The sequence below is a fragment of the Muscardinus avellanarius genome (genome assembly GCF_963383645.1).
Source record: "Muscardinus avellanarius genome assembly, chromosome: 15".
NCBI classification, from domain to species: Eukaryota; Metazoa; Chordata; class Mammalia; order Rodentia; family Gliridae; genus Muscardinus; species Muscardinus avellanarius.
This window is the reverse complement of record NC_137801.1, coordinates 36013933-36033408: the sequence shown is the minus strand read 5'-3', so window position 1 is coordinate 36033408 and position 19476 is coordinate 36013933. Positions and strand designations below refer to the sequence as shown.

The following is a 19476-nucleotide window of genomic DNA, read 5'->3' as shown; positions in this document are numbered from 1 at the left end:
CTCCAGAGAGGAGGGATACTCATAACGGAGCTCAGAACCAGAGAAGAGATATGCCGGCCTCATGCCTGAGGACGCAGCAGCAGCACCTTACTACCGGCGGCAGCGGCAAGTTCACCATATGGCTCTAGACCAACGCACTCAACAGCCCACCAGGCTCCAGAGAGGAGCGGCGGACAATGAGCCGAGGTGAGCCGCTGCGGATCAGCCGGGAGGAATTCGGCAGATTTCTCGGCGCAGGGAGCATCTAAAGCTCCCAGAGGCTGGGCTCAGCACACCCTGCAGGGACTCAGAGCGGAGCTCAAAAACAGAAAAGAAATACTCCAGCCTCACGGCCGAGGACGTGGCAGTGGCGCCATATTGCCACCGGCGGCAGCAGCAGCAAATTCACCGAGTCCACTACAGCTCCATCAACGCATTCAACAACAGTGAGTCAAATTGTGGCCCCTAGAGGAGAAATCCCAGTACTGTACTCCCAGGGACTTGACCCAGTGGGGGAGTGGCGGTGGCAGATATATCACACCATAGGAGAATGCCCAACCTGGCACCCCCCATGGTCTAAAGCAGCCTCGATTGACTCCCAGGGTCTGAGACTCTGCAATACAACCCAGTAAAGGAGTAGTGGGGACCGAGATATCACAGACTCGAGATCCAGAGCACCTCAAGCGAAGTCGTAGTGACCCAAGGGAAGAACCCAGAGAAGGCACAAACTTCTGAAATCATGGGAAAGAGGAATAACAATGGAGCAATGAATGCCCACAACCCCACAACATCAGAACCTGATAAAACAGAAATTCAGAGATTTCTAGAAGATCAAATCAGGAAAATAACTGCAGAAATAATAGAGGTGTTTCGAAAATAATTCAGAGAAAGCCAAAAAGAGATAAAGGATGCAATTAATGAAGTAAAGGCCTCAATTCAAAGTATAAACAACCGATTAGACCACATGGAGAATAGAATCTCGCTCTTAGAAGATGATCACTCCAAAAATGAACGCATAGTTTCTAATTTAGAAAAAAAAAAATCCAACAGCAGGAATCTGACATTGAAGAAATATGGGCCCATTTCAAGAGAGCTAACCTAAGAATAACTGGAATAGAGGAAGGAAAAGAAGGTGAAACCAAAGGAATCAACAATCTCTTCAAGGAAGTATTAGCAGAAAATTTTCCAAACGTAGAGCAAGAGGTCGATACACAGGTCCAGGAAACTTGTAGAATTCCCTTTAGACAGGATCGGAGAAGAGGATCCCCATGCCACATAATTGTCAAAATGACCAATGTGGAAGCCAAGCAGAGAATCTTAAAGGCAACAAAAACAAAGGCCAAGTGACATTCAGAGGCAAACCAATTAGAATCACTCCAGACTTCCCAAACCAAGTCATGAGAACCAGAAGGGCTTGGAGTAACATATTCCAAACTCTGAAAGAAAACAACTTCCAGCCAAAAATTTCCTACCCAGCAAAACTTTCTATCAAATTAGATGGGGAAATAAGAAGCTTCCATGACAAACAGAAACTGAAGGAATTTATGTCTTCAAAACCAGCACTAGAGAAAATACTCAAAGAGATTAACTACAAAGAAGAAATAGGTAACACACACCAGAACCAGAGAAACAAGATTTTCCATCTAACAGACAACTAAGATTGGTTATCTGTGGAGATTCATTATTTATGTTAGTCTTTTACCTATCTCTAAATTGTATTGTGTGCTTTTATTGTTGCTAATTTTTAGGATTTCTAGTTGGAATATTAATATACCTTCAGATATAGCATTTGGAAATATTTTATCCCATTCTATCAGTAACTTTTAACTCTGTTTACATTGTCTTTGGATATACAATATTTTTTTTTTATTTTTAGGGAGTTTGTTTACCCTTTTGTTGCCTGTGCCATTGAAATCATATCCAAGAAATCACTGCCAATTTCAATGTTGTTAGTTTTTATGACCCAGATTTTCTTCTAAAAGTTTATAGTCTTAAGATTTATATTTAGGTTTTTTATCTATTTTAAGTTAATGTTTGTACATAGTGTTAGGTAAGGGTCCAATTTTAATCTTTTTCATGTAATTATTATTTTTCAACAATATTTAGTTAAAAGATTAGTATTTCCTCCACCAAATGTTCGTGGAAACCTTGTCAAAAATAACTTGACAATATATGGAAGAATTTATCTCTAGGCTTTTATTTAACTCCAATGGTTTATATATCTGCCTTTATAACAGTACTACACTGTTTCAATTATTGTAGCTTTATATGGTTTGAAATCAGAAAATATACATCTTCTAGTTTTGTTCTTTGAGATTGTTTTGGGTATCTAGAGTCCATATTTCATATCAGGATAGAATTTTTTCTGAAAAATGAATAAATGTATGATAGTTTCACCTAAAAAAAAAAGAAAAAAATATTCTCTGTAAGAAAGAAAGCAAAAAGAAATATTGAAATGTTATCTTTAAGTCATCAAAAGCTTGGTATCAGACAAATGAAACTGTTATGTGAGATTATCATCGTTAATATTGGATAAATTGCTATAAAACTATATGTCAACCACTAAGCTAAGCATGGGAAGGAGGGATGGGGAGGAAACAGGGTGGGGATTGGGTAGGGGCTAACTGGGCGATGTGTGCATGTATGTCTACAAAAGTATTTTCTTTATACCAATATGATGTATGAATACAGTGCACCAATAAAAAAAAAAGAAAAATGAAAAAAAATATGTGAGCTGGGGATTTGCTCAAAAGTAAAATGCTTGCCTGACATTTGTCAGTTTCATTTATTTTTCTCTAAATAGGTGCTTAGAGTGCCCAAAGTTAGATCAAAACACTTCTATTTTAGGGTTGGGGGTATAGCTCAGTGGTAGAGTGGTGGCCAAGTATGCACAAGGCTCTGGGTTTGATACACAGAAACACAGTATGAGAGAAACAAAACAAACTAGAACTTTGTTTTTAATCAGTAACTTATCCATTGGATAATACTGTACTAGAACCTGACTGCTAATGAACATAGTCCTATGGGAAAGCTTATTCAAATTTTAACTTTTCTCCAAGCATCTCATCTCTGCTGTGAGGGGAACATAAACTAGAGAGTAGAATAATGTAAAAGGCTGAGGCTCCATGGTCTACATGAAGACCTAGGTCAATGAGAGCCTCTTCTGAGTGGCATCGCTGTCCTCCTCTGCACCACACTTCAGACTGCCCCGTGTACATCCAGTTCACACTGCCCCGTGTACAGACAGTCCACACTGCCCCGTGTAAAGCCAGTTCACACTGCCCTGTGTACAGCCAGTCCACACTGCCCTGTGTACAGCCAGTCCACTTCCTACTGCTTTCAATCAGAATTTCCTGACTTTTGTCTAAGTGCTGATCAGAATATGCAGCCACATAACTTTTCTCCTACACTGTTATGCCTGCAAATCACAGGCTTTATAGGTAGTTTGATCTGCTACCACTCACCTAAATTTACCAAATGTAAATAGGCTTCTTCCCAAATCAAAGTAGATGGCTTGGAACAAGTCACAGTTGTCATTGTCAAAAAAGAGCTAAAGAAATTAATAAATCATATTTTAAAAGATGGTCCAAAAGTTAGAGGTTAGCTTCAATAGTTAAAATACTAAGAAAATGTGTTGTGGATATGCCATGCAAAATGAGTAACAAACTTCTGTAATAGATCTACAACTTACACCAAATGAAGTGTTTCGTCTGCATGTTTCTCTATACATTTGAATGTACGTTCTTACTACCAGACTCATATATACTATTAAACAAAACTTGTTTGGTACTATGTGCAGGTACTGTATTAAAATGTTTTATGATTGTTTTAAAATTTTATAACAACTCTTTGAAGGCTGATCAGTACATCAATTATATATGAAAAACAAAAGATTAGGGATGTGACCTGCTCACGGTTACCATAACTAAGTCAACGATGAGATCAGTCTTTGGATTCCAAAATCCATGCTCACACATCTGCCGTATGTTGCCTGCGATTCGTCTCTATAGTAAGCTAGGCTTTAAAGACCACTCAAGTACAATTGTTCAAAACCAAGTTTCTATTCTTTCCCAAAAATCTACTAAAATAGGAACACTTGAGAAGTAACTTACCTAGTAGGTCAAGCTGGTCTTCACAGACTCCTTACTTCCCATCCCCTACCTAAGGTATCTACTAAAATCAGAGCCTGCCTTCTTTATAGGCTCTGCCTTAATCTCAGTCAGGTCTGAACTACATAACAGATTGAAGAAAAACAGTTTTCCTTACAAGTATACTGTAATGATTAAAGTCTGTTCTCCAGCTAATATACAGTGATTATAGTAGCAAAGGAATAAACTCAAATTTCAAATAAGTCTCAAAGTAATGCCATAATTTCCAACATCATGACAATCTTTGAGGTAAAATTCTTGTAAAAGAATTTGAGTTAGAGTTCTACTTTTTATTTTTATTTTTTACTTATTTTTTTGGTAGTACTGGGGTTCCTGGAAACCCTTCTACCTCTGGGCTACCCTCCCAGACCTATTTTATACTTTTTTATTTTTGGAAACAGGGTCTCTGAAGCCAGTGTGGCTGGCTTCGAACCTGTGTGATCCTCCTGTCTCTGCCTCCCAAGTGCGGGGATTATAAGCGTGCGCCACCACGCACGACGTAGATTTCTACTTTTTATCATACCCTTCTCCCCGGCACAGGCTAAAATCCTGTTTAGTGATGCTTCTATGGCATGCACTCCCCCACCCCATTTCAAATACGTTACCTTGTTTATACAAATGATTCCGAAATCTGTATCATCAACAAACTACTCTATGTACCATCTTAGGTTTTCTTTCCAGAAAACATACTACAACACAAGTAAAAGGCAGGCAGTCCTTTCTCTTTTACTCTGAAGGAATGTTATAAAATTTTAGCTCTTTAGAATATAATAATAATAATAATAATAATAATAATAATAATAATAATAATAACAACAACAACAACAACATTTTCATAGTAATAGTGTTTTCTTTCCCTCCCCTCCGTCTTTTTTCTCTCTCTTTTTACCTCTGAGCTATAACCAGCTCTATTTAATTTCTACTGAAAAAGTCTTCTTATTTAAGTTGTTGCGGGTCTTGCTAAGTTCTGAGGGTGGCCTTGTCTCAACCTCCCAATCATCCTGTCTCAACCTCCCAAGTACTGGGGTTACAGGTATGTGCCACTGCACCCAGTCAATATTATTTTTATTTTTTGCAGTACTGGGGATCAAACCTGGGGCCTTAAGCATGCTAGGCAAGTGCTGTACCACTGAACTACATCCCCAACCACAGTGTTTTCTATTTTTAAAGTATTTTCATATATATTATTTTATCCTCCAGCAGCCACATAAACAAGCTTCAGAATGATTATTCTTAGATTAGAAAACGACTTAGAGACAGTGTCATTTGGCCTAGGTCATAAAGCTGTTGTACAGAAGAACCTGAACCACACACTAAATACAATCTATTCACTGCTCTCTCCCTTATATATCAACTGCCTCAATTAATTAAAAATGAGAAAAGAAGAAAGTTTTGATACATAATATAACAGGAACTGTCTCTGTAAATAAAATTTCATTTTTCCTTAAAGGATCTCAACCATTACTTATTCTAGAAAAAGTTCAGACTTAACTAAAGATAAAAATGACACCAAAATTCAACCTCATTTAAAATATCTATGTAAAATAAATGATCCAAAGATACCAACTATTTCTTTCTTTTTTTATTGGTACCAAAGAAAGCAAAAATTCAGGGAAATTAAGCTAAATCTCTAACAATTCCCCCCCCCCCCACATTTTAGTTGATTATTAGGCCCAAAAGTAAAGATAACTATGGCACACAGAAATGAGATGCAAGAAGCGTGCACAGAAAGAACATGCTTTCATTCCAAACAGCGGCTTCGATTAGGTTTGCAGGCAATCTAGGGAGAATGTAACTGATACATAAAACTTACCTACTTTGCAATTACATTAAATACACATTTACAGAAAGTCTGCTCTCCAGTTTTGGTCAGAACAAGCCAGCAACAGCAAGTAGCCAGAAATTACAATTAATATAAAAAAGAATAATTTAAGAGGAAATGGTTTGCTAGACTCATTATATATTTTCAGTCTTAGCATCAAGAAATGAGTGATTATTTGCAATGAAATTGGCAAGACAAGAAATTGAGTTAAAATTTATCAATCTTTTAAATGGCTTTTCTAAGCATAACTTTAAGAAAAAAAGGGAAATATATTTTATACTTCATTTCACAAAATCAAGATGGATTTTTAAAAAAAGTAGTGGATTCACTAATTCAAATTACCATGGTATTTCCTTAAGAGGAAAATCAAGATAGTAGAAATAATGAAAAGCCAAATAAGAGATCCAGGAAGAATTAACTTAGAAGGCGACCAACTGCGTAGCTTATTCTTACCTTGGCTGTTTTTTTCACGGGTTGACATTTTTGCTGGATGAGACAAAAATGACACATCTTACAATAAAAGTTGAGCACTTAAAAAAATGACTATAATCATGCATGTCTCTGATTGCTACAAACTAATAAAGTACACCAAATTGAAACAAGTTGATATTGTCATCAATTAACAAAAAATAAACTGATGTAGAAAAGTAAAAAAAAGTATTTTTAATTTACCTTGGTTGATGATGACATCTTTATGCCTAAAAAAGGAATTCAAAGAACACATTAATTTATATGGCTGACCATGAGAATCACCTGAAGTAACTGTACAATTTTGCTACCTAGCCTGCACCCTGGATAAATCCCTAGAAGTAAAATTTAGGCATTAGTATTTTTTAAGTTTCTCACTGGTCTCAACTGCTAATATACACTGCTTTCTAAAACAGTATCCTACAAGATCATCTAAATGCTGAAAGCAGAGAAAGAATGTCAAAAAATAAATATGATTATTGAAATTTATTGTTTGGTTTGGGAAGCATTAATAGGGATTCAGATTTTCTGAGAAAACTTAAAAGAAAAAATACACTGAGGAAAAATACAGATTATAATATATATTAAAGGTCAAATAAGACATAATGGACGAAAAATAATACTTACTTGTCTGTATTTTTTATAACTTTTGAAATTAATTTTGATGTTGAAACTGTTGTAGATAATTTATTACGACTATCATCTGAATTTTCCCATGAATTATGTGACTTTTCAGCTATTGGTGGTCGTTTTATGCTAGAAGAAACATATTAATTTCTTAGAGAAAAATTCTGAGTAGTAATATCATGTAAGTGACAGTTTAAGTAGAACACAAAAGCTGTGATTAACATTTCCTTAAAGCTAATCCAGAAAAGAGAAGGAAAGGTTAGTTGAAAGTCTTTGCCTGGATGAGTGAAGGAGTTACACAAGGCAGCTGCCAAGTCTGTTTAATAACTTTCAATATTATTCAGAAGATTCACTAGAACAAACATGACCTGAAAGAAACCTATACTTTACTGGCAGTTAACAGCAAAAAAAAATTGTAAATCTCTGAGTAATAACATTTCTCATTTGAATTTACAAAAATTCTGCACTCTTTCACAGCCAGTGAATTATAAGGCTGCTTTCATTTTTATGTAATTATACCCTCATGTAATTAAATTACATATAGTACAAGTGACAATTTCTAAATAAATTGTAAGACAATTTCTAAATAAATTGTAAGACTAAAGGTGAAATTCTTGTTTATAACATGATTTCATCCATTTTCAAAAATAAACAAGATCTAACACAAAGAAATGTGGTGTTATCAATGCTGATAGTTACATTATTTTTATTTATAATGGCTTCTGGCTGCATTGCTAACTATCCTAAAACTCATCCAGTCTTCAATAATTCTTGCAACAATATCCAAAGAGCAACTTAGAAGGGCAAGCGCATTTCCAGAAGATCTCAAGAAGCTGAAAAAAAAAAGATTCAAGGACAAAGGAGATACTAAGTCAAATCAGAACCTTTAAGAGATTGAGTACATACAGCCACCTTTAACCACACACAATCCAAAGTTGCATAATATTAATAAACTATAACCAAGGGAAACTCCACAGACCAGGCAGAAGGATTACCATTTAGAAAGCATAAGAATTTGCATAAGACACACAGAAAGGCATTTTGTAAATGATAAACATGCATCAATCAAGTGAGGGATATTTTGATTGCCCAAATTTCCATTATAGATTTCAGGCAAAAATATTAAACTGGTCAAATAAAAGTATAAATCTTTTAAGAACAGTTATTGTTTATTATATTTGTAGCTAGTTCTGAGAATGGCTTGTTTCTGAGCAGAATTATGATGGTAAAATATATATCTAATGACAAAGCTGGAAACAGCACTTTTAAAACAGGCAAATTTAAATTAAGTTGTTCTCAATATATGATTTACAAGGTTGCTGCAGCAGTGAATATCAGGCATGCAAGTTTAGATCCCCAATTTAGGCTCACACACATTGTTAGGATGTTTCTCCCTTCTCTCCCTTTCAGAATTTAAAAATATTAAATATGGACACAGAGAGAAGCCCTCAAGCAAGCCTTTAGCATAGAAAAGATCAGGTGAAATGGATTTCTCTACTCAAGCAAGAACTCATTCTCCAAGACCCAAACCTGAACCTTAGCTGCCGCTGCAATAAAGAGCCATTTGCTGAGAAGGGCCCTTGCAAGCTGAGGTTGTAATGATGCCAAAATGTGGTGAGGATAATCATACATGGCCATTGTTTGTTCATGGCTATAAATTTACACATAGTTAAATTAAGAAGTATTCTATAATTGTATTATAAAAATACTGTTTTGATTTAGAGTAGGTGATTTGTGCCTTTCTCTCACCAGATTGTTTACAACTTGGTTTCTTTTTCTTTTCTTTTCTTTTTTTTTTTTGCCGGTCTGGGGATGGAACCTAGGGGCATTCGACTGCCGAGCTACACCCCCTGCCCTATTTTTTTTTAAATTCTTTATTCTGAAACAGGGTCTCACTGAGTTGCAGAGGGCCTCACTAAGTAGTAGCTGAGGCTGTCCGCGAACTGCGATCCTCCGGTCTCAGCCTCCCGAATGCTGGGATTACAAGCGTGCGCCACCACGCCCGGCTTCTTTTCCAGTTTTAACTGAGAAATTTTTACTTTGAATCTTTATTTTCAATGTGATAAAATACAGATTATAGCAATGAAGAAGAAAAAAGCCACCGGGTGTTTTTCTTGGGACCCAGGGATAGCCAAGTTCTTCCCAAGTCACAGAATTTAGGTATCTTTACAACCATTCCCTAGCTCTGTACTAGGGGACAGTTAAAACCTTTTGGTGGGAGTAGAATTCTTGCTTTCTGGAGTTTGTCTGTGTATTTGGAGAGGCTGTGAAGAGGGCTGGGGAGAAGGTGATGCGCGAATTTGTGGACTTTGATCATTAGAATGAGATTCCTCTTTTTTTTCTCTCTGTCCTTGTGGTTTTTCTTTCTTTTTTTCTGTACCACTGTAAAATAAAGTATAACATGGAACAACACATATTTAAACAAAGTTTTAAAAATCAAACGATAGAAAAGTATTATATAATTTAAAACCCTAAACCATACAGATAATATAATTTTTACTGCTTTCATTTAATAAGGAAAAAATACTTATTTGAAAACTTTATACGCGATTAAAATCTTCAGTGAGGAACTCCTAAAAGAGCCTAAGGCAATATATATTATGAAGAGTACCTTTTGGATAGAAATGACTGCCAATGAATTTTGCCATCTAGGCAGATTCGGGCAAGGGGGACAACAGCAGCCTTCCTAACTGACTTTAATTTACCCAAATTAGAAATCAGTGATACTTCCCACCTGTGGAAACAAACTGACGTGCCAAGTGAACTCTTTTACATATGCCTGTGCTCCCCTCTATAGAGGTGCTCCCCTTTTTTGTGGTGCTAAGGATCGAACTCAGGGCCTCCCACATACTAGGCAAGTACTCTACCACTAGGATACATCCTCACTTCCCTTTGATGGAGTCTCCCTCCGCGCCCCGTAGCACTAAGGACTGACTGAGCTATACTCCTAGCCATTTTTTTTTTTGCTTTTTTGTGGTACTGGGGATGGAACTCAGGGGCAGTCCACCTCCGAGCTACACCCCTAGCCCTATTTTTTATTCTTTATTTTGAAACAGGGTCTCACTGAGTTACAAAGGTCATCACTGAGTATCTGAGGCTATCTGTGAACCGGGATCCTCCTGTCTCATCCTCCAAATGCTGGGATTACAAGTGTGTGCTACCACTTGCGGCTCTTATTTTTATTTTGAAACAGAGTCTCATTAAGTTTGCAGAGACTGGTTTCAAACCTGTGATCTTCCTGTCTCAGCCTCCCAAGTACTGGGATTACAAACCTGTATCACCATGCTTGACTAGTGGAATTTCAATCTTAGCAAGAGTTTTGGTTTTTTTTCTGGAACTTATATCAGTTGTTGTTATTTTAATTGTGTAGATTAAGAAGATCCAAGGAAAACTGGCAAAATATACACAGAAAAGAGAATTGTAAGTTCTATGAAAACTAAGTTGAATCCTCTGGAAAGACCGAGTTACTAAAAAAATTTGCTAAAATTGAGGTGAAATAATTTTGTTGTTGTTGTTGGTACTGGGGTTTCTGAAAACCCTTCTACCTCCGGGCTACACTCTCAGATCTATTTTATATTTTTATTTGGAAACAGGGTCTCTTAAACCAGTGAAGTTGGCTTCAAACCTGCGCGATCCTCCTGTCTCAGCTTCCCTAGAGCGGGCATTACAAGTGTGCACTACCATGCCTGGCGAGGTGAAATAATTTTTTTTAAATCACAGAAAAAAAAGGTGGCTTCTAACATATTGTTTTGCCAGATTTTAAAATTTCTTACTCTGCCTTTAAAAATGAAGTTAAAAATAATAAAAGGCTATTTATAGGCATTCTCTTTCCTGGCAGTAATGGGGATTGAATCTAGGGGCATTCTACCTCTAAGCTACACCCCAGCCCTATTTTTTATTCTTTATTTTGAAACAGGGTCCCACTAAGTTGCGGGGGGCCTCACTAAGTACCTGAGGCATTCTACGAACCTGTGATACTCCTGTCTCAGCTTCTCATGTACTGGAATTACAAGTGTGTGCCACTACACCCAGTTATGCACATGCTATGCAAGACAGTAAAGAATTTGGTCAGAGATATATCCTTTGACAGGAGGTAAGAGGCTTCACATCTTTTTTTTTTAACTAACAAATCAATGTATTGTAATATATTGTAAGTTAAAGTAAATTCTTAAATTTTTGAGTCCATACTGTGACTTTAATTAATAAACCATCTTCCATTCCCAAAGTGTCAGATAAGAATACTTGCACTGTACATTCTTGACAATATTACAAAGCAGAATCAAGACTCATTTTTTTTTTTTTTTTTTTTTTGGGTGGTACTGGGGGTGGAACCCAGGGGTTTTTCTACCTCTGGGCTATACTCCCAGACCTATTTTATATTTTATTTGAAACAGGGTCTCACTAAGTTGCTGAGAGCCTCACTAAGTAGCTGAGGCTGCCTTCAAACCTGTGTGATCATCCTTTCTCAGCCTCCCAAGTGCGGGGATTACAAGCATGCGCCACCACGCCCGGCTCCCCAGACCTATTTTATACTTTATTTGGAAACAGGGTCTCACTAAGTTGTTGAGAGCCTCATTAAGTAGGTGAGGTTGGCTTTGAACCTGTGCAATCCTCCTGTCTCAGCCTCCCAGGCGCTGAGATTACAAGCATGTGCCACCAGGCCCGGCTCAAGACCCAAATTTAATGTTGAAAAGTAGAAAACTATCAACTATCTATAATTCTTTTTTTTTTTTTGGTGGTACTGGAGATGGAATCCTTCTACCTCCGGGCTATAATCCCAGACCTATTTTATATATTTACTTGGAAACAGGGTCTCTTAAGCCAGCAAGGTTGGCTTCGAACCTGCATGATCCTCCTGTCTCCGCCTCCCAAGAGCAGGAATTACAAACTTGCGCCACCACGCCCAACTATCTATAATTCTTGATCAAAGCTATTTTATAAATTTTTTACTATAAGGTACATAATCTATAAGGAAGGATGTTTCAAGAACATTTAAAATAAATATACACAGTATATAAAAATTGTCTTATTTACTTACTTGTTTATTTATATTTTAAGAGAGTATACCGGGGGTTGAACCCAGGGGAACTTTATTTCCAAGCTATACCCTAGCCCTTTTATTTTTTATTTTGAAATAGTCTCAGTAAGTTGCCGAGGGCCTTGCTAAGTTGCCAACACTGGTCTCTAGACTGTAATCCTCCTGTCTCAGCCTCCCAAGTACTAGGATTACAGGCTTGTGCCACTATGCCTGGCTCATATAATTTTGACAGTGACACTTCTTTTTGTGTGAGTGTGTAGTATTGGGGATCGAACACAGGGGAATTCTACCTCTGATCTATATCCTCAGCCCTGTTTTATTTTCTATTTTGAAAGAGTCTTGCTAAATTCCCGAGAATGGTCTCAAACTTGCAATCCTCCTGTGTTAGCCTCCAAAGTATGTGGGGCAACAGCTGGTGACAATGATATTTCTTAATCTTATTCAGTTCTCATATCTTTTGACTTCACACTGGCCATTGACTACTTTATGTTCAATTTTTTAAAAGTATGTGCTAAGAAATAAATTTTACCTCAGAACGACCAGATTAACTGGGAATGGGATGAATGTTACCTCTTCTTGTTTCTCTAACTATCCTGAACACATGGGCCACTAGTTTTATGTGGACTCGGTACAAAATAAAAGAAAAATTTCCTTTTGGGTTATTTAAAAGCAAAATAAAGAGCTCCTGCAACATGAAGTAACAATAAGATCAGCTGATCTTACTGAATTCCTACTGTTTATAATACTGATCACTATATAGCACTAGTACAGCTATTTTAAAAAGTGGGCGGAGTCCAAACTAATTGGATATAACATAAAAATGTATTAAGAATTTCTTACAGTTTTTTCTTTTCTTCTTTTTTTGTGGGTCTGAGGATGGAACCCAGAGGCATTTGACCTCTGAGCTACACCCCCTGCCCAATTTTTTATTCTTTATTTTGAAACAGGGTCTCACTAAGTTGCGGAGGGCCTCACTAAGTAGCTGAGGCTGTCCCTGAACCATAATCCTTCGGTCTCAGCCCCCCAAATGCTGGGATTACAAGCATGCGCCATCATACCCAGCTACAAATGTGTTTTCTTATAATCTGTCCTTATCTTCTGAAAGCAGAGCACAGATAATTGTGTGTGTGTGTGTGTGTGTGTGTGTGTGTGTGTGTGTGTGTCTGGGGATGGAACCCAGGGGCATTCAACCTCCGAGCTACACCCCCTGACCTATTTTTTATTATTTTGAAACTGGGTCTCATTGAGTTGCAAAGGACCTCATAAGTAGCTTAGGCTGTCCTCGAACCACGATCCTCCAGTCTCAGCCTCCCAAATGCTGGGATTACAAGTATGCGCCACCATGCTCAGCTATATTTTATCACCAACTGAAAAGCAAAGTCTAGATTCTGTAATAATAATTTTAAAGATTAAATTCTAGGAGGAATCTTTGAAAGGACTGAAGGTCCTGTTATTTCTTCATGCTTCCTGTAGCCACCTGCTTGGTTAAACATTTATAATTTCACACTTTGAAAAATTCAGTCACTGGCATTAGGTTATTGAAATAAGCATTTTCATCAGTACATTGCACACATTCTATTACTTAAAGTTTCTCCTCATGCATTCTTTGAAGAAAACTATTTTGTTTTTGTTGGTATTAGGGATCAGACCCAGGGGCATTCTACCTCTGAGATATATCCCCGGCCCTATCTATTTTTATTTTGAAACAGGATCTCACTAGGTTGATGAGAGTCTCACAACTTGGTGAAGCTGTCCTCAAACCTGAGGTCCTCCTTTCTCAGCCTCCCAAGTAGACATTATAGGCATGGCTACCATGCCAAGCAAGCCTTAATTTTATAGTTTTGATTAAAGAAAAAAATTACACTAGCACTCATATAAATATATATCATAAATTTTCCTTTTAATAATACTCTATTAAATATTATCACTTGCTAAAGAAAATTCACTTAATTTCATTAAGTATAGTGATAATCATCAATACATTCTTCTTAAGAAGAAACAAAAGAAACCAGGAAATGAAACCACTGTCTTTATTAAGAATCAAGTTTTCTCTTGACAGGTATGATGAATAGACTAGATGTCTCATTCACAAAGAATTCAAAGGACATCCATTTGAATCCTATATAGCTCTATTCCATATCAAAAGTAGACCAATTTAACCCACTTACACAATTTTGCAATGTCAGTTTTTCCCCCTTTACAAATGGGTACCTTTTAGCAGCAGATGAAAAAGTTTCTTTTCTTGCAACCGAGACAGAACTGGTGTGACTGGTTTTTCTGTTTGTACCACTTCCATTGGTTATACAGGACATGGAAATAGCTTCTCGAAGGCTTGGCTGGCCTAAAGATAGTTAAGAAAATTTTTTAAGCAAACTTTAAGATATTACTCAAAGATCATAATTTCTGTATAAATGAAGCAACAGTACATAACTTACACAGTAGACAGAGGAATAAATGTGATGTGGGTGGGTTGGCATGGTTACAGGCCTATCTTCTAAGAGTCAAGTTTATTTAAAGATTTAGAAATAAAGGATAGCTTTCAATTTCTGGACTCAGTTTTCTTATATGCGTTCAAGCAAAATTTAACTTTTTGATTTGACCAATTTCATGTTTATTTTTCTTCATAAAAGTAAAAAAAGTATGAAACTTTCTATATAAGGACTAGCTAAATGTCTGGCACCCTAGAGTATTCCATATGTGGTCATGTAACATTGTGTTTTTGACAAGAATAAACCACTGGGGCCCACTTGTATCAAATAACCCATGGTGTATCCTTATTGTAGAGAATCCTAGATCTTACCTCAGTCTGAATGACTCAGGAGAGAGAAAAGGAGAGCATTTTTTTCCTATGAAAAATTTCACATAATATAATAAATAATAACTCCCAAATTATGCTAATTATATTGGTCATCAGATTCAGTTCTAGTGAGCCAAGCATGGAACTTCTTATATTAATAGTCTTATGTGTACATGTATGTATTAAAATACTAATATTAAGATTCTGTATTAACCACTTAAAATGCAGGATCCATTGCATTAGTATATTAAATATTGTTCAACCATCACCAATATCAAGATCAAAAACATTTTCAAGTTCATTCATGTTGTAGCAAGTATAAATACTTCTAGAGTAAATAAATAATATTCTATTATATATCACACTTTTTTATCTTCTCATCTGCTGATGAACATCAGAATTGTTTATCTTTTGGCTACTGTGAATAGTGCTACCACGAGCATTTGTGTACAAGAGATTTTTACCTGAACATTTGTTTTCAATTCTTTTTAATATATACCTAGGAATAGAATTATTGAGTCACATAGTTATTCTATGTTTAATTTTTTGAAAACTGCCAAACACAGTTTAGAATCTCGCCAGCAAGAGCAGAGGGGAGGGGGAAAGAGAGAAGGGAAGAAAGACAAGTATAACAGAAAAATATCAAGTACTGCATATTGAAATGACAAATGTTTAGCCTAAGTTGAACTCTCATGGCATTTGGCTGATTGTAGTTATGTGTGAAAGAAAGCAAGACCAAAAACAAACTGGAGAAAGTCTGGACTCACACCCAAGAATAAAGTAATAATAATAATTTTAGTATGTATCTTATAATTTAAATCTGATTCAATTGGGTTTTTTTCTTTGTGCTTGTTGGGGTGTTATTTAAGAAATCTTTGCCAAACTCAAAGTCACTAAAGTTTTTCTTCTACATCTTCTTATAGAAGCTTTACAGTTTTAGTCTGTATGTTGAGGTCCACAATCTATTTTGTTTACATGGTGTGAGAGAAGAGTCCTGGTGAATGTTTCTGCTTTATTTGGTCACAATGACTCTTGAACTAGATTCTTCCTCCCTGTTCCTTCTTGCACCCAAGCTTTTGTACTTGCTCTTCTACTTGGAATATTCTTCACCTAGAATAGTCATTCTCATTTAATTTTTACTACTCAATACCACTTCTTCAAAGAAAGCTTAGTTTACTCTTATATTACCCCTTTTCTTTCCTTCATAATCCATATTACCACTTACAACCGTCTATAACTCTCTTTGGACACCTTGTTCGATCTGTATTTTGGAGAGGACCCTCTAGTGGCTATGTGAGCCGATTCCAGGACAGTGGTCATGAGATGGGGCTGTGAAGCAAGAGCTGGTTAGCACGAGCAAGAAGGCAGGCAGACACAGTTTTATGAGGCATGTAGGATGTGGGAGAGGACGAGTCAGTTTTGGGACCTGCTACACTTATGAATTCTGAAGGACATAGTGGAGCAAGCAACCTAGTGAACAGGTAATTCTAATGTGCTGGTGTCTAGAGTACAGGAGACTTGGAAAACGGCACCAGTAAATAGCTGTTAAGACCACAAACACCTATGAGTGCTGATGTCACCTCCAAAGAGCCTCCGCCTCCAATCCCAGTCTGAGTTAAGCATTTATCTAGGTGTTCCTACAGTGCTGGAAGTTCACTTTTACTCATACCAGTAATATAATTTTATAATTACTAACTTTTTTTTTTTTTTTTTTTTGCGGGTCTGGGGATGGAACCCAGCAGCATCTGACCTCCGAGCTACACCCCCTGCTCAACTTTTTATTCTTTATTTTGAAACAGAGTCTCACTGAGTTGCTAAGGGCCTCACTAAGTAGTTGAGGCTGTACGTGAACTGTGATCCTCTGGTCTCTCAGTCTCCCAAATGCTAGGATTACAAGCATGCACCACCATGGCCGGCTAATTACTAACTTATCTTTTTTCTTATTTTACCCAAGGTTCTTTGGGAGCAAACAAAAAAGTTATTTTTTATTTCTTTATCTGCAGTACCTAAAGCAGTGGCTAGTATATGAAAGGATAAAGGGAAGACACAACTGTCCATCAGTAAGTGATATGGAGTAATATTAATTACCACATTACTATGTGCTAAGTATTTTCCTAAGTACTTTATAACTGCTGTCTCCTTTAATTATCATCACTATCCTGTTGTGATCCTAATTATCATCCCAATTTTACTGATGAAGAAACTGAAGCCTACGGTGATTAGTTAACATGTCCAAGGTTATACTCCAACAGGCAGTGACGATTTGAGTCTAGGCACAAGGACTGGTAAGTAATTCAAGAGAAAGAATAATTCTGCTTACTAAAGAGTGATATTTTTAGTTGTGCCAGGATATCAGACAGGAATTTGTTATGGCTTGGCTCTAAAATGTCCCTCAAATGCTCCTGTGTTAAAGCTTCATTTCAAAGGCACAATGTTCAAAGGTGGGGCCTCTGGAAGGTGACTAAATCATGAGGGCTCTAGCTTCATCAACAGATTAATTCAACACTAGGCTCACAATTTAGAGGACTATTAGGAGATGACGGACACGTAGAAGGCAGGTCCTCGAGGGTGTGCCCTTGAAAGTTGTATACTGTCCCTGAGCTCCCCACCCTGTTCCTGGCCACCAGGAGATGAGCAGCTTTGCTCACCACTGAGCCAAGCGCTCCCTGCCAAGCTGTTCTACTTCACTACAGGCCCAGAAACAGAGCCAGTGGCCATGGAATGAAATCCCCAAAACCACGAGCCAAAATAAACCTTTCCTCCTTTGTTTATCTCAGGTACTCAGTCACAGTGACAGAAAGCTGACTAACACAGTAAAGTAAAAGAGAAACTCCAAGCAGAGAATAAGCACTGAATTATCAAGGTCCTCAGATACTTATAATAGCAAGAAAAGACAAAAAGATTTTCATGGTCATTTTCAAACTTACAGTTAAGTTTGACATAACTCTTAGTAGTAAGAAACTTTAGTATTTGTTTGAAAGTGTGAATGATTTTAAAGGATAGAGGAAGTGAATTAAGTAAAGCAGAAGTAAAAATTAAAAGGATCTGTGGGTGAAGGTTTGTTTTTCAGATGAGAAGCCTAAAGCATATTTTTTTCAACTTCACAATATAGGAACTTAACTGGGAAGAACAAAAATAATTATTGCAGTTACATGAATTTATAACTGGTATGCATCATTAGCTGTGTGTGAGAGCATGGCTGGTATGCATCATTAGCTATGTGTGCATTTTTCCACTCCTACCTCCCAGGACTTGGGCATATAGAATGAGCCATAAACTTCTTAAAGACTAGCCAGTAAGACTTGGAAGCAACAGTGACCTCCAGGAACCAAAGATACAAAAGTAGCTCTATGTCTGAGCAGAAACCAGGCTGATGTAAGAGAAATTAAGGTTAAAAGTTTGTTAACCAAAAAGGTACTAATTTAGTTTTAATCACAGTGGAAAATATAATGCCAGGGTTGGAGGCCAATTAAAACATTTAAAGTTTATCATGACTTAAGTATTAATCATTATGATTTTTATTCCTTGATTATAGTCTCAGGCAGATGATCTTTCTGACACCTTAGCCTGACATTTCCTAAATGCAGACTTACAAAGTAAAGACTTATACATTACAAAACTCAAAATTAAAAATCCCACTTGTTACCTCCATAGATAATATCCTCTTATTCGTGTATATTTTCCAATCTCTCTCTCTCTAAAGCAGTGGTTTCCTTTTATTGCAATATCTTGTTTCTATGACTTTCTTCTTCCTACATTCAATTTAATGAGTACTTATTGAGCCACCCCAAGGTTAGCTACAGTACTAAGAAGCTGTACTAAGAAGCTGACCTTGACTTTAAATAGTTTATAATCTAGCGGGAGCAATAAATATAAATGCCAAAAGAGATATACAAACAAAATTTTAAGACAATCCTAAGAAGAGAAAAAATAGATCATTTTTGGAAAATCACTTCTGAGATCTCAAAGGATGAACAAAATTTTGATCAAGAAGGGTAACATCCAGGTGCAGTGGCACATGACTGAAATTCCAGTATTTGGGAGACTGAAACAGGATCATAGCTCAATGGTAGAATGCCCCAGGATTCAATCCCCAGTAACACACATACATACACACAGCCAAGAGAAGGGTAAAGATGGCCCATGGAAGAGGATCTCTGACGTTGAAATCTTTTGTCCCAGATTCCCTATCATATAATCCATGGTTCCATCAGTATACCTCTTCTACGCTCATTCTCTTCATTTTAAAGATTCTTGCCACCTTTTTAAATCTGTGGATTACTTCACTGAGAAGATCAATGACTAACATATACTCCATTAAATTTTATCCCTTCCATTTAGAATAATCTCTACACTTCTTTCCTCTTAAAATACTAGTAACTTTTTAAAAGTATATTTTGAGCGTAAGCGACAAAGGTGGCATTGTCTCACATTGAGCAGTGGCACCCTGCAGGTGATAACTGCTGCCTGGTCTGAGGCAAAATCCACCAATATACTTCTATTTACACTAAGGGACTTAGAAGTTCTAAGGTATTCCTTATCTTCTATCACAATTATCAGCTATTTTAGATTAATAATCCCACCAAGGAGATTAACG

General features: G+C 36.8%; 1 protein-coding gene across 1 annotated transcript in view; it reads right to left on the bottom strand.

The window, feature by feature from the left end:
* EML4 (EMAP like 4) overlaps nucleotides 1-19476 on the bottom strand; it is a gene marked incomplete at both ends in the record, with an annotated part of 85607 nt that overhangs the window by 47957 nt on the left and 18174 nt on the right. The window contains 5 exon segments of the mRNA XM_080711357.1: nucleotides 6403-6435; nucleotides 6622-6647; nucleotides 7045-7173; nucleotides 9253-9426; nucleotides 14294-14423. Of these exon segments, the coding sequence (XP_080567483.1) occupies nucleotides 6403-6435; nucleotides 6622-6647; nucleotides 7045-7173; nucleotides 9253-9426; nucleotides 14294-14423 (492 nt within the window).